Source organism: Myotis yumanensis, unplaced genomic scaffold, assembly GCF_028538775.1.
Source record: "Myotis yumanensis isolate MYYU_CA2020_CCGP unplaced genomic scaffold, mMyoYum1.0.hap1 SCAF_8, whole genome shotgun sequence".
Classification (NCBI taxonomy): domain Eukaryota; kingdom Metazoa; phylum Chordata; class Mammalia; order Chiroptera; family Vespertilionidae; genus Myotis; species Myotis yumanensis.
In genome coordinates, this window is record NW_027223759.1 from 32,253,076 (window position 1) to 32,271,527 (window position 18,452).

Sequence of the window (18,452 nt, forward strand, 5' to 3'; positions counted from 1 at the left end):
CTATGTCTCCACTCTCGTAGGCAGAATTGAGATTTGTTAACCATGAAGTGCCAAGGGCTGACGCTTGGCCGGTCCATCTCAGAGCAGCCTGACCCCCCGCCCCCCGCCGCGGGTGTGTGTTCGCATGGTGTTTGCGAGGACAATGATGATGCTCTCACGCTGTCCAGGAAGAAGCCGGTGGACAGGCACCGGAAGCTCCTGTGGTACTATGTGGCCTTCTTCACCTCCCCCTTCGTGGTCTTCTCCTGGAACGTGATCTTCTACATCGCCTTCCTCCTGCTCTTCGCCTACGTGCTGCTCATGGATTTTCACTCGGTGCCACACTTGCCCGAGCTGGTCCTCTACGCGCTGGTCTTTGTCCTGTTCTGCGATGAAGTGAGACAGGTAGGACAGCCCCACGTGGGGCACCCCTCCCTCCCTCGGGGTGGGGGGGGGGCAGTATCTTCCTCATGCCCAAGAGGAGCAGAAGTTGCTTCTGAAGTTCCAAAGTCATTATTTTCCCCAAAATAATTTGCGGTAGCCCATGGACTTTTCAACCTCGCAGCACTCCAGTGAGGTCTCTGAGTGCCAATGCGCTCTTTGCTCTCTAACTGCTGTTCATGGATGATGAATTCCTCAGCGTCGAGAGTGGATCCAAAGAGCACATTGACCTTGGACTTAAACCATGCCCATAACCAGGAGCCGTCTGTGCTCTGGCTGTCGCCAGGGGATGCAGTGGGATGAGTGACAGGGGAGTGGGAGGGCTTTCCAGCTGGGGGCATCTTAATGCCCTGCGTGTCCAAGGGACATACTGGAAAGTCATAGAAGTCCCTGTGGACTGAAGTGACTTTGTGTGAATTATTCATGGTCATTTTCTGCAGTTTCCTGAGATCTGCATTCTTCACCACTGAATCCAAAACCTTAGCCCAAGACTGGCATGGAGTAGGCACTCAGCTCCTAATTATTGAATAAATAAATATCGATGGTGAAGGATGGTGCTGTCCCTAAACCATTATTAAAAGTGACCCCAGAAAATCTGGTCAGACTTAGCAGTTTACAGATTATGAGAACTGCTGGAGTAGTCCCTTTTCTTGTCCCTTCTGAGTCTAAACCTAACATCATATGCATTTGACACATATGGCCTAGGTGCCTACAGCTTATGAGACACTATGCCCCATGCTTAGAGAGATTTGGAAGGATGGAGAATGCTGTTCTCGACCTCACAGAGTCGCTGCCTAGTAAAGAAATCTTAAATTGGTTTCAACTAACATGTCAACTCTGATAGACATTTTTGTGTGACTTCTAGTTGTCCTGGAAAGACTCTGAGGCTCTGTTTGTTCTTAGTAGGCGGGGGTAGGTGGGTGAGGGGTGGGTGTCTTGATCAGTTAGTGATGTCTGCATGGGTTTGACAGATGGGAAGAGTCCTGCTTTCCCTTGCCCAGTAGGGTGAAGTGCAGGTGAGGGATGGAGACAAGGTGGAGGTGGAGAAAGAAGAAGGTAAATGACACAAGTCAGTGTTGAGCACGGCAAGATTATCAGGCTTTCTGTCTACCAGAACCCCCCCCCCCCCCCCCCCCCCCCCCCCCGCCAAGGACAGGGCCTGCTGACGTGCAGAAGATTTCTGTGATCTCAAATCAGCTTCATGGGTTGACTTAGGGGGTCACAGCTCAGTCCAGCTTTATCCGCTCAGGCCACCAGTCTGCTCAGGCCACCATGACATAGCACCACCAGCTGCGTGCTTAGAACAGAAGCTCACTGTCTTGTTTCTGGAAGCCTGGAGTTCAAGATCAAGTTGTCGGCAGGGCTAGTTCCTTGGGAGGGCGGCAAGGGAAATCTGGGTGTGCTGCAGTCTTTGTGATTCCTTGACTTGTAGAGGTGTCACCTGAACTGTGTCCTCAGGCTCACAGGGCATCCTCCCTTGTGCATGTCTGTGTCCAAATTTTCCCTTGTCACAGGGACACCCAAATCTGAGGCCCATTCCATTCCTGCCCCTCACTCATGCTCCCAACATTTCTCCACTAGTCTCATTCCTGACCCTGCCTCCCCCGTGACATTAAGACACTGAAGCCGCTGTGAAAGTCCGGACACTATTTGCTTCCTCCAGGCATTTGAAGAAGCCATGAGGTCTGGAGAGAGGACTGATTCCAGGTTGCTTTGTAGTACAGATCTTGGCCTGGATGGAAGATGCAGGGAGACCCATATCATTCATGCATTCTTTCAGCCAATATTTATCAAGCACCAGGCACTGTTCTAGAGACTTGGATACAGCAATGAAAGCAACAGACATCTCTGTCCTTCCGGAGCTTTCTACCAGTTAGAGATGATCGGCAGGGTCCTCTCGGGGAGGATCGGCAGGGTCAAGGGGAGGAGGGCAACCCTAAAAGAGAGAGTCTTACACTTATTGGGAGGTTGGCCCAAGGGACTGGTAACAGTAAAATGTGTCCTAAGTCACAAACATCTCCATACAAATTCAGAACATTTAACTGCTCAGTCACTTATCGGGTCATGCAGGAAGGAGACTCAGGATAGGTGTGTTTTTCTGGGAGAAGAGCCCTGGCAGGAGTTGTGTGAAGTACCCAAGAGAGGGACACTGGGTGGGAGCAGATGGTGGGCAGGTGGAGGAGCCTCGGGGAGGGAAGTGGGCTGTGGAGGTGCTGGGTAAGCATGCACTTCCCAGTCATTCCCGGGTCCTGCGGGGGGCGGGGGAGTGAGGCCCCCAGGGTCTGGCTGAGCTCCAGCTTTCCTGTCTACCTTCAGATTGGGTGATGTTTGATACGGAGGGTGATTAATGAGGAACTTTGTCCAAGTGTTTCTTCTCTTTCTTTTTATGAGCGGCATTTGAATGGGTCAGCGTCCATTCAGCAATATCGTGTATTAAGGCGATGGTGTGGGTCAGGGGCGTGGGTTCAAGGGCAGCCCTGCCCTTTGAGGACAGCTCTGGTTTAGTGGTGTGTGAGGGAGTCTGCAGAACACAGCCTGGAAGATGCTTGTCAAGAAAGGAATCCGCCACTGGGGGTCGCCGTTTCTCTTCTGTCTTCAGGCTCCTGCAGTGGGAATCCTCAATTTGATTGGAGCCCTCTAACAGGCAGTTCTGCCGGCCTGGTGCAGCCTTAATTAACCTCATTGGCACTTATTAGAAAAACCAAAACCAAGCAGGATGTTACTGTTTTAGATTGTGTCTGGGTGTCAGACGAAGTGCTCTTTAGTGTATCCCCATGTCCCCTCCCCCAGGGGCAGATGATGCTATGCTAAATTGGAATTTTTAACCAAGGCAGTCAATAAGCTCCAATACAGTCATTAAATAACTCTTGGGTCCACTAAACAGATTGTGGTACTTCATTTAAAGTAAGTCCCATCGTCTCTTTGTGGAGCACACTGTACAATCTTGAGGCCCTTTGAATCCCCAAATCATGAAAGATATGAAGAAATATGGCCCCAGTACTTTATGAATATAGCCCATATCTGGCATTCCATTCAGAAAAGAGGCCTCTGTTTATTTTTTAAAAAATATTTTCTCACTGGGGTGGTGCCTCCAAACCCCAAAACTGATCTACTTTGGGTTTCTTCCAGCTCGCAGGCCAGGCTTCTGGGACTCTCATGGGCAGGGGCTGAGCTGGGCTGGGGCAGCTGAGTCGCCCACCTGCCCCGGGACCAGGGTTTCCAAGCAGTGCTACAGGTGGGGCCTGTCCTAACCACTCTCTTCTTGCAAATGTTTCTGGGTGAGTGGAGGTCAGTGTCACTGCGACCACCCAAATGGGTGGTTAGAGGTCTGGATGTGATTTCTGAGCCTACAAGTTCAGTGAAACGAGGCCACACTGGAGCTGCTCAAACCTGGGAGATTTTTCTATCTCCTTGGTGCTAGATTTCACGATGCACTTACCTCCTCTGTACTGGAGCGTTGCTGTTTGCATTTATAAATGAATGCAAGGAAATGCTTCTTGAAAAACCAATGATGCTTTTTTAATCCCTCCAAGACTAGGGTTGCTGGATCCCTGTGTGACCTAAAGAAGCAGAGTGATGTCCAGAGAGGAATCTAAGATTCAGACTCCTGAGGCTGCCACTTGCTGGCCGTCTGCCCTTGGGCAAGTTCCTTAGCTCACCCCCACCCCCACCCCCCAGGCCTTGGTTTCAGCTGCAAAACAGGAAATATAATATCTGGATATCAGACAGACCTATCTTGGTGAGATCACTCAGTCAGACTGAAAAGTACCCTGTTCCATTGAGGACACTGCTTTCCTGCCTTCTGGCGGTTTCCTTATCTGAGTTCCCTTGGGGCTTTGGTCTTGCCTCCCCGCCAATCTTTATCAGGTTTCATTTTAAACATATTTAATCTGTCCTTCCCAACGGCCCGTGGCTTCCTTGAGACTCAGCACTGCACCTCATGTCCTGCCTCTGAGTCCCGGGAGCCCAGCACAAGTGTGTGGAGCCCCGTGGGCTCTCAAATCATGTTTTGAGTAGATGGTGGAATGAAGGGTCAAAGGACCACCCATGTCCTGAATTGCAGAGGGGCTGGCCAGATGCAGCCTCCTGAAGGACAATCCTGTCCCTCTCCATCCCCGGGTGGTCCTGGTGGGCTTTCTTCCAAGAAGCCAGGACCGGTCCATACCAGTCGTGCTGAAAGGATCAGGGAGGCACACACTGTTCCTGTCACTTATTTCTGTGGCCACAGCTGTCCTCAGAGATGCCACATAGAGCACATTTGTGCAATTTTTTAAAAAAAGGTTCCTTTGTATCAAGATGTTTTATTACTACATGTTAGAAAATTCTTACAATAAATACACGGATCTGTGATGCTGACAATATGGAGAACACCCTCTAGAGTTCTGCAGGGCACAGCCTACACCACGGTACTCGGTGGACGGGGATCCCACGTCTGCCCCCACGGGCTGTGCTCACTCTCTGCACATTCATTTTCAAGAACTGTGAGGATACAGGAGTCCCTTCTGGTGAGTTGATCAGCAGCACGTGTATAACAGAGCAGCAAGCGTGCAACTCACTTCCGGTCCCCCTGGATCAGCATGAGGCACATGCCAGGGCTCACCCAGCACATCACTGGCTGCAAAGGAGCTTGAAAAAATGTGTGGACGTGAGCTAATCTGGAAACAGTGATGTTTCCACACTGCTCACGTCCTCTCTCTGTCCCTTTCTGCACTACAGTGGTACATGAATGGGATGAATTATTTTACCGACCTGTGGAACGTTATGGACACACTTGGCCTTTTTTATTTCATCGCAGGAATTGCATTTCGGTAAGTAGTCCTCACTGCTTTTCCCAGTTTCAGGTGGGTTGGGCTTTTCTTGGAAGAAAGGGTAAAGGAAAGATCTTTGACATTCAAGCCCAAGATAAGCCAGTTCCCCACCCGTCAGAGGTGGTTCCAGAAGGCCACTGTCCCTGCTTCCCGGAGGCACAGCGTGCTAGCATAGAGCTGTCTCTCCCTTCCCGTCCTGGTGACCTGTAATTGAAAGGGACTCTTCCTGGTTTTTCACTGTGTGCTCACAGAACTTGGGGGGAGATAATTAGAAATTGAGGAGAGTAGAAAGTGATGAGGCTCTTAAATATCACACAGTGTTTTCATTTGAGGCCATACAATCTTCCAAAATGCCCTCAATTTCAATTTGCATGCTGGTTATGGAGCCTGCCCTCCTCACTACGAGTGTATTTCCAATCTAAAAGCAATCACACTAGAAAAACCAATCTAAAATTATGGTCAAAGGCAAAAAGCAATGTGCAGTCCAAGGGATAGAGAAAAAATTGGGGTCCCCCCAGCACCACGGCTCATGTTGCCTGTGCCCGCGTCCACCCATGCCTGCCCTCCCCACATAACTTCAGGGTGGACGCTGGGTTCTATTTGAGCAGCACACAATGTCCCTTTGCAGAGGAGCCTGATGATCCATATTTGTACCCCAGAATGAGGTGTTTACAGTGAATGCTCGATCTATCATTTGCAGGGAATAAAAACTCAATTTCCTCATCCAGGAAACTCCCTTTCTGCTTAGGTTAAGAGCCCCCAATTTTTTTTTTTTTTTTTACAATATACAAAATAAATCTATTACCAGATTGTAGATACAAAATAATTAGCCATTTACATGCAATAAACATTAGTATTTCAAGAAAAATATTTTAAATATAATAATATTACCAAAACTGTACTAACACAGTATAATATCACAAAAGTTGTAGGAAATATTAAAAATCTGCAAATAACAGGAATTCTTCTACTATATTCTAAAATATATTTTTTCCTCTGGCTCTATTTTTGTTCATCAGTTTATGCTATTCATTATATTCCACAAATGAGTGAGATCATGTGATATTTATCTTTCTCTGACTGGCTTATTTCGCTTAGCTTAATGTTCTCTAGGGCCATCCATGCTGTTGCAAATGGTAAGAGTTCCTCCTTTTTTACAGCAGAGTCATATTCCGTTGTGTAGATGTACCACAATTTTCTAATCCACTCATCTGCTGATGGGCCCTTAGGCTGTTTCCAAATTTTAGCTATTGTAAATTGTGCTGCTATGAACATAGGGGTGCATATATCCTTTCTGATTGGTGTTTCTGATTTATTGGGATATATTCCTAGAAGTGGGATTACTGGGTCAAATGGGAGTTCCATTTTTAATTTTTGAGGAACTCCATACTGTTTTTAACAGTGGCTGCACCAGTCTGCATTCCCACCAGCAGTGCAGTAGGGTTCCTTTTTCTCTGCATCCTCTCCAGCACTTGTCATTTGTTGATTTGTTGATGATAGCCATTCTGACAGGTGTGAGATGGTACCCCCATTGTCATTTTTATTTACATCTCTCAGATGATTAGTGACTTTGGGCATGTTTTCATATGTCTCTTGGCCTTCTGCAGGTCCTCTTTCAAAAAGCGTCTACTTAGGTCCTTTGCCCATTTTTTTGATTGGGTTATTTATCTTCCTTTTGTTAAGTTGTATAAGTTCCTTGTAAATTTTGGAGAGTAAACCCTTATCAGAGATAACATTGGCAAATATGTTCTCCCATGCAGTGGGCTTTTTTGTTGTTTTGTTGGTTTCCTTTGCTGTGCAAAAGCCTTTTATTTTGATGTAGTCCCATTTGTTTATTTTCTCCTTAGTTTCCATTGTCCTAGGTGCTGTATCAGTAAAGATATTGCTACGACATATATCTGATATTTTGCTACCTATGGATTCTAGTAAGATTTTTATGGTTTCCCATCTTAGTTTAAGTCCTTTATCCATTTTGAGTTTATTTTTATGTATGGTGTAAGTTGGTGGTCTAGTTTCATTTTTTTTAATGTATCTGTCCAATTTTCTCAACACCATTTATTGAAGAGACTATCTTGACTCCATTGTATGCTCTTGCCTCCTTTGTCAAATATTAATTGAGCATAATGGCTTGGGTAGATTTCTGGGTTCTCTGTTCAGTTCCATTGATCTATATGTCTGTTCTTGTGCCAGTACCAGGCAGTTTTGAGAACAGTAGGGCCCAACATTTGAAGTACAATTGGTTGGACGTGATTTCTAGGGCATTCCAGCTAGAAAGTGCGTATGGCTTTCAATTCACCCATGAGTGGGCAAGTAGCGAATCCAGTGGTCGAGTGAGTTTCATTAGGGGGAAACCTGGCAGAATCAGGTCCCAGGTAGTTCAGCTGGGGCGGGGATTGGGATCCTTGAGCCAGGAAGGTAGCAATGCTGCGATTGGGCTCCAGCAATAGTATCTGAGGATGAAGGACTGGAATGGCTGGGATCTCTAAATGTTCTGTTCTATGTGACGTCTTTGCCTCTGCTGGAGCCCCTGAGGGCACAAGACCATGGCCTTTGTCTTCAGTGACTGGCAGGTGGGTGGTCTCCATGGTCTGTCTCTCCTCACTCTCAGTACCCCCAACTCTCGGCTGCTTCTTCATGTTTGGTTATTTTTAAAAACAAAGCTTTGAAATGTCTCGTCAGTATCTCACAAATGCTGTTCCCCTTCTGCCCACAGGCTCCACTCTTCCAACAAAGCCTCTCTGTACTCCGGACGAGTCATTTTTTGCCTGGATTATATTATATTCACTCTAAGGTTGATCCACATTTTTACTGTCAGCAGAAATTTAGGACCCAAGATTATAATGCTGCAGAGGATGGTAAGCATGGAGGATATCTGTGGTTGCCAGTGTTCTTGCTGGAGTTCCTTTCATTGTTGATAGGAAGATTTTGTCCAAGAGTGACTATTGCATCTCACAGTCAGGAAAGTTTGCTTTCTTTGATGTGTTTGCATCAGGGACCTCTTCTGGGTTGCAATTGAACAAAAGATGATTGTTAGGAGCGAACAGTACAATTCAGTGAGTTGCTAATGAAGATATCAATTTAGGTGTACACTCCACCAAGCACTTTCATTTGAGTCTTCATAATTCACTAAGAGCACAGGCAGGATCGGGACTGTTTTATCCATCCCATAGATGCGGACAGCGGTCTAGGAGGTTATTTTGTTTGTCTGGAGACATGCAGGGAGCGAGAAGCGCAGTGAGGGTTGAAACGTCTATCTGATAGCCATGTAGTGTAGGTGGAGCGCAAGCACCAGCGAGCCCTTTCATAATGCTGCAGAGAGGGAGCCACGCGAGGCGACGTGGCTTTCCGAAGCCGGTTTTCCAGATGACCCAGACCTCTCCTGCTTCTGTCTGCAAATCAGATGGGCGTTGGGATGAGCTCATCCGGAGGTTCCTTTCCAACAAAGAGGTTCTTTGAATCTGTGGTTTTGATTCAAAGCATATCTAAGACATCAAGTCACCATGAAGTCATAATATGGGTGCAAAAATTTCAAAAAAATCAAAGTGTGCACTCTTGTTTAATAAGGATAGCCTTGGTTTTCCACAAAAAACAAACCCAAAAAACGAAGGTGATAATGTAAGGGTTTAATGAGCGTGGGAATCATGAGAGATAGAGAAGGGCTTCAAAGTTGGGTTTCTCCTTTGCTCACAAGCTGGTCCCTCACTCAGAAAGCTTCTGCTGCTGAGTTGGTTTGGAGACCTACCAACAAAAATTTAATTCTGGAAAATAGATGTCCCTAGACCCAAAGGATATGATGGCCATTTTAAAATATATATATATTTTATTGATTTCAGAGAGAGGAAGGGAGAGGGAGAGAAATAGAAACATCAATGATGAGAGAGAGTCATTGATCGGCTACCTCCTGCACACCCCACACTGGGAATTGAGCCCACAACCCAGTCATGTACCCTGCCTGAGAATTGAACCATGACTTCCTGGTTCATAGGTCAATGCTCAACCACTGAGCCATGCCAGCCGGGTGATGATGGCCATTTTTAAAATCAGTGAGCAAACACTGGGTGAGTTGATTCCTCAGGTCCTTAAACCTCTGCTCTCTCCATGGTCAACTGAGCAGACCCACCACCCGGGCACCATCCTGACTCGGTTCTGATGTCTTCCCCTGACAGCTGATCGACGTGTTCTTCTTCCTGTTCCTCTTTGCTGTGTGGATGATGGCCTTCGGCGTGGCCAGACAAGGGATCCTCCGGCAAAATGAGCATCGCTGGAGGTGGATCTTCCGCTCGGTCATCTATGAGCCCTACCTGGCCATGTTTGGCCAGGTGCCCAGTGATGTGGATGGTGAGTCTGACTTGGCCTGGGTGGGCCCAGCTGAGAGGAGGCTGTTGCTTCCAGAGCCAGGGCTCCCCATTCTGACCCTTGGGGCTGTTTTGGAAGCACATGGCCTGAGTTGGGCCAACACCAGGGAGTGAACACCGCCCTCAGAAGCTTTGCTTTGCTCCTGGAACAGAATTGTATGTCCACCTTAGTGCCCAACACTAAGAGATCATCATCTTGGGTCCCCTGGGCTGGCCCCTCCAGGGGTCCTCACGTTACCTTTTGGTTTCCACATCCTCAGGAACCACGTATGACTTTTCCCATTGCACGTTCACTGGGAACGAGTCCAAGCCTCTGTGCGTGGAGCTGGATGAGCACAACCTACCGCGGTTCCCTGAGTGGATCACCATCCCGCTTGTGTGCATCTACATGCTGTCCACCAACATCCTGCTGGTCAACCTGCTGGTCGCCATGTTCGGGTGCGTGTCACTCAGGCGGTCGCTGGTGTCTGTGCCACGAGGGCCCGTGCTGGGGGGAGGGGCTGGAGGAACTGGGAGCAGAGCAGAGAAGGTCATCCTTGGGGAGCTTGTGGAAGAGCCATAGGGGACAGGCTATCTAAGGGAGTGGGGCCTCAAAGAGACTGTATTAAAAATACAGGGTGTCCCTATTAGCTGTGCTGGAAGTTAATTTGACACCAAAGACCAGCCCCTGTAACGGCCTCCAGGACATCCAGACTCCACAGTTAGCATCCGGTTCGTCATCTCCCTGAGCGCCCGGTGTTGGCACGATGGGGACTGAACGCAGTTCAGCTCATCTCCAGGGTTCTTGTTCTCCATGGAACTTGGCCGCATGGATTCTAGGGCTGTAACAACTCAGCCTTTATTTAGTTACTGCTTTAAGAATTTCCTTTTCAATACAAATAAAAGGAGTCAGGAGAGTAGCTCTCCTTTGCGGCTTATGTCTAACGAGGCTGAGGGAGAATGTGATGGTGACTGCAAAATATTTTCATTGCGTTTGGCAATTCTTCTTTATACATTTAGAAACTCATGGTTTTCATTTGCCCTTCCTCTTTCGTAGGAGAGTTTCAGAGTCCCATGTGGTAGTTTCAGAGGGAGTCCCTTGGTTTTATGTTGTGGCTTTAAGGGAGGCAGTCATTTTGAGTACCTGGCACAGACAGGCAGTTTAGCAACAGAATGCAAATTTAAAATTATTTGTTAAGCTTTGAGGTGGAAGAGAAACCCTTGGTGGGGGCTGAGTGGGGACACGTGCCTCTGGGGACATGGCTGGGCAGTGAGGGGTTACCTGGCTTTTCTGTGGGCAGGGAAGTCCTCCGCCAGCACAGTGTCCACACTGATGCTTCTGAAAGGTCAATGCTCTGCTTGAACTTGTGAAAGGGTTTCAGTATTTCCCCATAGAGTTCAGGGTAAATTTCGGGCTCTTCAGCTCCCCTTGCTCAGGCCGTCTGTGACCCGGCCTTCAAACACACCTTTAGGTTCAACCCCTACCATCTGTCCTGGGCAGGCACCCATGTGTCTGTCCTGAGCAGGGTGCTCTGCCATGCCTGATGCTTTTGTACATGCTGGCCTCTCTGCCGGGGTGACCTATCCCGTCGTCACCTCCTCCTGCCCCGCTCCTGCTGGCCCTTTAAGGAGCCAAGTGTCATCCTTTCCCCGAGCGGTCCCAGTGCCCTCCCCACTCTGCGTAGAGACTCCCTGGGCCCCTTGCACAGTGACAGCCCTCTCTTCTTCCTGACAGTAGCTCTGCAGGAGGAGCGCGTGCCTGGCTCAGCACCCGGCACTTTGTGGGTTTGTTCGCTGAATGAAAGGAGCAGGTTCTTTTCAATGTTTGGTTCATTAACTGGTTATTGTTGGGAGCTGAGCTGCCGGGGCTGTTGTTTAGTGAGTGCTTGACAGGCCAGCAAGGGACTCACCGCATAGATGTGTGATATCTGTTCTGCGCCTGGTGCCGGGGCCACGAATGTCTTGTGGCCATTGGTCCCATGTGAACTTAAAGAGGGCATCTGCAACCCCCTCTCTGTCCCAAACTGCCGGCCAAGGAAAGATGAGGAAGGCAGATGCCTGTGTGGCTCACAGGAAGTTAGTCAATGATGCTAGGCAGGGGGTCCCCACATCTGCGCCTGCAGAGACTGGTGGGAGGTGATGGGTGATTCTGTGTCCACGTGTGGGCGGGAAGGGGAGCACCAGTTCCTAAACTTGAAGCAAGAGAGAGGGGAAGTGGGCTGCTTAGGGTCCTGTTTTAGTGATAACATCCTGTCAACTGTAACATCCAACCCCAGACAGTCCCTGTAAAGCCCACCACTAATACCATCTCCACAGACACGAAACAAGCAGATGGCGGCTCCCAATGCCGAGGTCTCTGCGATCCACGATTCAGCGAGTCTCAGTGAGGCACAGAGCAGATGATGACTCGGCTGTCCCAAGTCTGTGTGTTGTGACCTGCTCACAAAAGCCACTCTCGAGGCCCCTGGCACATTTGTGACCCATTATCTGTATTAGAATCATGAAATGGTAGCATTTGGAGCCCAGCCTGTCATTTTCCGGTCGAGGACATGCTCAGCGACTGTGACCTGGGCCACAGGGCTGTCTGGCTTGCCTTTGTCCATTCGAGGCTCAACCGCAGGTCCCCTGCCCATGAGCCCAGGCTGTTGGGCTGTACCCCACTGTCGCCCCATTCACTGTTCACTGCTTAAGTGTGACAACTTGGGGACATGTCTTCCTTGGGGGGGCCTCCCAGACCAGTCCCAGGTTAAACCAGCACCTTTCCTCTGCTAATTCTTGTCTGGGAACTTGAGAGGCACCAGAGCAGTCCCCTTGCCATCCTTGGGCTAAAAGGTCGGAACACAGGGTCTAACAGCTGTGATAGGTGTTCTGGGCTTAGTCTGCCTGCCAATGCCCTGCGCTGTGACCCCTGTCTGGCACCACATCAAATATTTATGTACAGACTTAATCATACACAATGGCCACCTTAGGAACTATAACGTAAAGGCACGGTTGAGAATTTAACACAGTGTCAGAGTGCTCTCTAGATGGTGTTCCACGGAGAAAGGAAATGGGGCAAACATCTGTAATAATTCTACATTAAAATGATCGATCACAGGCCCTGTGTGGCTTATCAGAGACACGAAGTGACGTTAAGGTCAGTAAATGACTCAGCCCAGAGACATGGCGCTTATGGGCGCCGTGTTCTGGAGATAAATCCACCCCAGGCATTTCTTCTGAGAAAGACTCGGCAAACATGCTCTGATCTAGGATAATATCTCAAGATAAAAAATATTTTTAATCTTAGGAATAATACATGTTCATTATGAAGATGCAGAAAAGTAGAAAGAAAAGAAAATAATCACCCGGTATAGCAATCTAAGGGAGGGTATTGAAATGGGGTAAAAAAAGAAAAAAGAAGATCAGATCCTTACAATAGGAGCAGTAGCTAATATTTATTGACCCATTCTCATGTTAGGCACACCCAGATGCTCACATGTGCAACCTCATTGAATTATTAACCATTTTAGTGTAGGTGTGGCTCTGTTATCATTTATGAATGAGGACCTAGAGACAGAGAGAGATTTGTTCTGCTGGTAAGGGAGGAGATGAGCCTGGGCTAGTAATATAATATAATATAATATAATATAATATAATATAATATAATATAAATGCAGCATGAAAAGGCTATTACACAGCACTGTGGTGTACGGAGGACAGAGTGATTGACTGTGACTGACATTGGGGGTGGGGCTAGGAGCAGCAGCAGCAGCAGACGTGACATTTGCCCAGAGGACCCCAGGAGCCCAGAGCCTGGCCGGGGAGGGAGAAATGGGGAGACTAAGATTGTCTGTGGAGAATGGACAACCTCAACGGTGGGCAGGGAGGCAGGTACTAGGTTATAGAGTGTCTTTTATGCCAGGTTACAGGGTTGGGACATTTTCCTGTAGGTGAAGGGAGATTTGATGGGTCTTGACACAGGCCTATGGCAACGTCTTAGCTGTGTTATCTGGTAGCAATCTACCAAATTGAGTTAGCACTTCAAAAGTCAGTGCAACAAAATCTCTGGTTGTCTCTTACTGCTGATTTTGAACCTGAGATGTGGGGAGCATTGTAACACATGCCCCTGGGGTATTGTGAGGGTCCAAGAAGCTAGGGTCACCAGGGTCATGGGCAGTGCTGGCTGGAGATTGCTGGCGTGTGGGCGAGGAATCACAAACAGAAATCGTATGGAATCTGAGAAAAGCCTCAGGAGGGTTTACCTGATGGAAGTCCATCAGGCAAGTTTCTTGTATTTCAATTTCTTCTAAAATTCGGCCATTGTTTTAGCATCTACTTTTTTCTTTGTAATTTTTTTGCAGACGTTTCATTCTGGTCTGTTGATCAAGCTTTCTATTTTGGTTTTTACTACCAAATGGCTTTAATTACTGCTTTAAAAATCGTTTTAGCATCTGTTGTACAAGTCCCTTCATTATTCTTATTCAAACTTTCCTGGCTTTTCTTGTATATTTAATCATATGGAGGCGCCTAAGTCTCATCTTCTGAAATCCTTTTTTCCTTAAAAAAAAAAAATATTGTGAATTTTATTGTCATGATGTTAACTTTGTTGAATCATTTAGGAGAAGGAAGCTGGCATTTTTTAAAAATACGGTGTCTCCATTTATTCACTTATGTGCAGTTTCTCCATGAAGTTTTATTCACATGGATCTGGCAGATTTTTGTTACATTTTTTTCTAGCCATTTGTCGTGAGCAAGATATGTTTTTCTAATACACATATATTTTAATTACCACTTTTTGAAGACTATTTAAGTTGTGCTTATTTATTTCAGAACAAGTCTCCTTACTGAATCCTTTTTATTCTCTTTTCTTTTTACCCTGCCATGGAAGTTTCCTCCTCTTTCTTATTTATTAAGCTTTTTTCCTAATCAGGAGTGGGTGTTGAATGTTGCCAGAAGACTCTGGCAACGATTGAAATAATATTTTTCCTTTTGATCTGTGACGGGTTATGAAAATGATGAATCATATGCATGTTCTCAGTATTTAGTCACCCTCTGTTCCTTGGTCACTCAGCGTGCTGCTGGGTTTCATTTATGCACAGGCTATCCGAATCCCAAACATTTGTTATCTCTCAGTAATGTTTTCAGTGTCAGCTTCTGAAAGCTGTCTCTCTGTGGGCCCCTGCGTCCTCCTCCTCTCCTGCTCAAGGAGGGTGCTCATGTGGTCGTAGGAGATGGAGCGTGGTTACCACCAAAAACCTCCTGCCAGCCCAGCCTAGGAGCTGAGGCCACAATGTCACTGGAGATGGAGAGTCAGAGGGAGTGTAGCAGGATTTCTCTCAGGGAAGGGACTTAGACGGGTACTGGTTGGCAGGGAGACTGGGCAGCATGTGGTTGGGGTGGGTGACAGCCTGGATGGGAGAGAGGACCCGAGCTGCTCCGAACGAGGGCCTTGCTGTGGGGATGTGTGTGTGTGTGTGTGTGTGGTTTGTGATTATATAGTGAGATTACATTGTAAGTACAAGTTTGAGCCTAATTGTTATATAAGTGTTTTCCTAAAGTATAAAAATTAGTCACAAGCATAATTTTTAATGGTGCCTAATGTAATCATGTTGATTAACCATAGCGTGTGAGGCATATTTTTAGTGTTGAACATTTCGGTGGTTTCATTCTGTTGGAGCGGGAGTGGGGACAGCCATTACTCTGGTGCTGTGGCAAACGGCCATGTGTGTGTATCCACTCACACACTGTCTGTCCTCAGTACCTCCTTAGTCTTGGGTGAAATTTCCCTAAATAAAGTGACTGGTTCAGAGCGGTGAACGTGTTCAAGGCCCTTCATGCATGTGAGGGCACATTATTTCCGAAAGACTCGACACCTTGGGTCTCTTTGTATCTAACATCATAATAGACTGATGACAAAAAAGAGACTCCTTGCAAGGTCTTGAAATAAAAATAATTTCAGAGTTTATTCAACTTTTGTGTGTGTGTGATTGAAAAGAAAAAAAAAACAAAACCAGAACCAAAAGCCAGACACCATTCTGGCCCATCTTGAATTGGAGAGTGCCTGGTGCTGAGCTGTTCTGGCCCCGATGCCAGCGTGGACTTTCTGTCCTGTCTGGACTTGAACGATCAGGGTCATGGACAACAGTCAATAACGCCGTGTTCGGCAGCGAATGCCAGTGTTTGACAGTGAATGACAGGCACGCGGAAGCTGAGCTTGACCTTGTCTCCCCCGCCAGCTACACCGTGGGCACCGTCCAGGAGAACAACGACCAGGTCTGGAAGTTCCAGCGGTATTTCCTGGTGCAGGAGTACTGCAACCGCCTCAACATCCCCTTCCCCTTCGTCGTCTTCGCCTACTTCTACATGGTGGTGAAGAAGTGCTTCAAGTGCTGCTGTAAGGAGAAGCCCATGGAGCCTTTGTCCTGCTGTGAGTGCTGCACCATGTGTGCTGGGATGAAAGGCAGCGGTTAATTTCAGGGGGGTGTGCCTGGTCCCTAGCTGAGCTATTAGGGCTAATTCAGCCGCCTCCCCACTCATGTCTGTCTGTCCATAAAGCTTGGGCATCGGGCCAGCCTAGTAATTAATTGAGACCCTGTTGTCCATCTGCCAGGGCAGTCCTATTTGGGGAAATAACTTTGGGATGGACATGATAATCATTTAAATAGTATGTTGAACAAGCATGATTTACGGGATGTTGCTGCCCTTGGCTGCTGTGAAATTTATTCTCTGGGAAGCGTTAGCCTTGACCCCGCAGGGCTCATGACTTTTCTGGCTGCTCTTAAGGAATTAGAAAGCTCCCAATGACTTCACTTGATAAAATAGTTTCAACTTAGAAATTAGAACGTACAGTCCACTCTAGTAACCAGCCCATTAGTCGCCATTCGGAGGAGAGACTCCCCCTGTATGCTCACCTCCTTTCAGCTGGTAGAGTTGTCAGGAAGGGGCCCATTGGCTTGTCCCTGTCTTTCTGGCTCCCCTTCTCCCCCGCCAGCTGCCATTGCTGACCTTCAGCATGGGGTGTTGGGGGTGGGGGTGGTTGGCCGGTGGGGGAAGGAGCAGGAGGTCCTGTCTAGAAACAGTGGTCTTGGTCACAACTGGTTCCATGCTCTCTGGCCCAGCATATGTTTGAAACTGACCCTTTACTGTGGGGGCACTTGGTGGGTTCCTTGGCTGTGGCCTGGCTGCCCTCTCACCACAGTTCCGGATGTGGCAGTGCTTTCCTAGGGCCTGCCCCCCCCTGCCCCGGGCCTCTGGTGTCCAGGGTCCACTGGGCATGCTCTCCCTGTGGGGGCCCACTTCCTTCTGGAAGGCAGGAGTCATCGTGTCTACAGGGGAATCTGTTCTCTCTCTCAGGTGCTCACCCATTTCCTTGGCCCTGACAAACTCTGGGTGGCAGGCGGGTCTCTCCTAGGCGCCTCTCCTTCCCCTGCTCTGGGAGCCAGGACCTCTCACTGTCGGATTCCTGGTCACACCTGTCACCGTGCAGGCAGCAGGCACCCAGCTCTGCCGCATCAGGCTAGTCTCCATGCTGAGCGGCGTTTCCTTTGCCACTCTCCTCCAATGGACGCATCCCAGGAGTAATTTGAATATCTGCTGTGTTTTCCTTCCTTGAAGAGAACCTTTCCCGAGCCCTTCCCCTCTGAGCAGGATCTATGACAGGTGTGGATGTTAGTGAGATGCACAAACTTGGTTCCAGAAGTGACTTTTTAGCCATTTGGGAAAGAAATAAGTGCCTCAATGTTCATGAATGTTTCAGTTAATCTCATCACAGATTCTAGACAGCCACCAAGGACCAATGAAAAAGTTCTCATGCAATGTCTAAACAGGTGCTCAGTAAGATAGAGGCTATCCTTGCCCTCCAGTGGGGGCCAGGATCGCAGGGAGCAGAACAAAAATGAAAAGGCTTTCAGTGAGAAATGTGGGGAGCACTAATTTTCCAGAATGTGCAGGGCTCCATGAGTTACACTATGGACACCTAAACCCCAGACTGGGGTGAGTCAGGGAAGACTTCTTGGAAGAAGGTGATATTTAAGTTGAGACCCAGAGGATGAACTAGAATTAGCCAGGCAAAGAGGCAGAGGCTGGGAGGGAGCCCCGGTGTGAGGCGTGGTCAGGAAGAAGAGGAAGTTAGGTCAGATGAGACCAGAGAGCCAAGGGCTGCAGAAGGACTAATGCAAGACCCTGGGTCATGTTCCACAGCCAGGTTCTAGCTCCACACAGTCCCCAGCCCACCATGTCACAGTGTCATCCTAAATCCCAGGGGAAATGTAGACAGAAGATATATGGTACTGCAAGAAGTGGTGACATAAATCACAATACCTCTCTGCCGACTGCATTCGTTTCCCTCAAGGTGGGAGTGAACAGAGAATCCCAGATCACCATGCGAAGTGATGCCCCTCAGACGCTGATGCTCATTCTCATGACTCAGGGAGGAGCAGTCAATTTGGCGTTTGGGGGCCAGGGGAGGGTCTTGAAATGTGTCCCCTCCAACGGAAGCACTAATGGCAAAAAAAAAAAAAAAATCTCTGTTAAAGGGAAAAGTCTCTGTTAATGGTAAAAAAAAAAAAAAAAAGTCTCTGTAAAAGCAATCGAGGAAGGGAGTGATCTAAGGTAGAATCCGGCACAAATAATTAGCGGGATACAGTCAGGTTGTTCTTGTCTCATATTGGTTTTGCCAGGATGAGATAGAGGCTTTCTGCCTTGTTCGTGCCTTGTGCCCACTGTCCTGGGTGCTGTGCGGCCTGTGGCTGCTGGGGGCGTGTTTGTGTTTCCCTCGGGTCTTTTCTCTGTTGTGCCCAATGAAAGGGCCCCCAATGCCACCAGCCATTCAGGTTTCCTATCGAGGGGATCATTCCTGTCACTTCAGTGGAACCCAAATATTTAGACGATTCAGAAAGTAAAAATAGAAACT

At 48.0% G+C, this 18,452-nt stretch overlaps 1 protein-coding gene across 1 annotated transcript in view; it reads left to right on the top strand.

Annotated features, from left to right (window-relative positions):
• The window catches only part of TRPM8 (transient receptor potential cation channel subfamily M member 8), a 57,051-nt gene that overhangs the window by 25,486 nt on the left and 13,113 nt on the right, over positions 1 to 18,452 (top strand). Inside the window, exons 16-21 of the mRNA XM_070423362.1 lie at positions 168 to 384; positions 5,137 to 5,228; positions 7,942 to 8,083; positions 9,395 to 9,566; positions 9,844 to 10,021; positions 15,778 to 15,968. Of these exons, the coding sequence (XP_070279463.1) occupies positions 168 to 384; positions 5,137 to 5,228; positions 7,942 to 8,083; positions 9,395 to 9,566; positions 9,844 to 10,021; positions 15,778 to 15,968 (992 nt within the window). The remainder of the gene's footprint in view (positions 1 to 167; positions 385 to 5,136; positions 5,229 to 7,941; positions 8,084 to 9,394; positions 9,567 to 9,843; positions 10,022 to 15,777; positions 15,969 to 18,452) is intronic.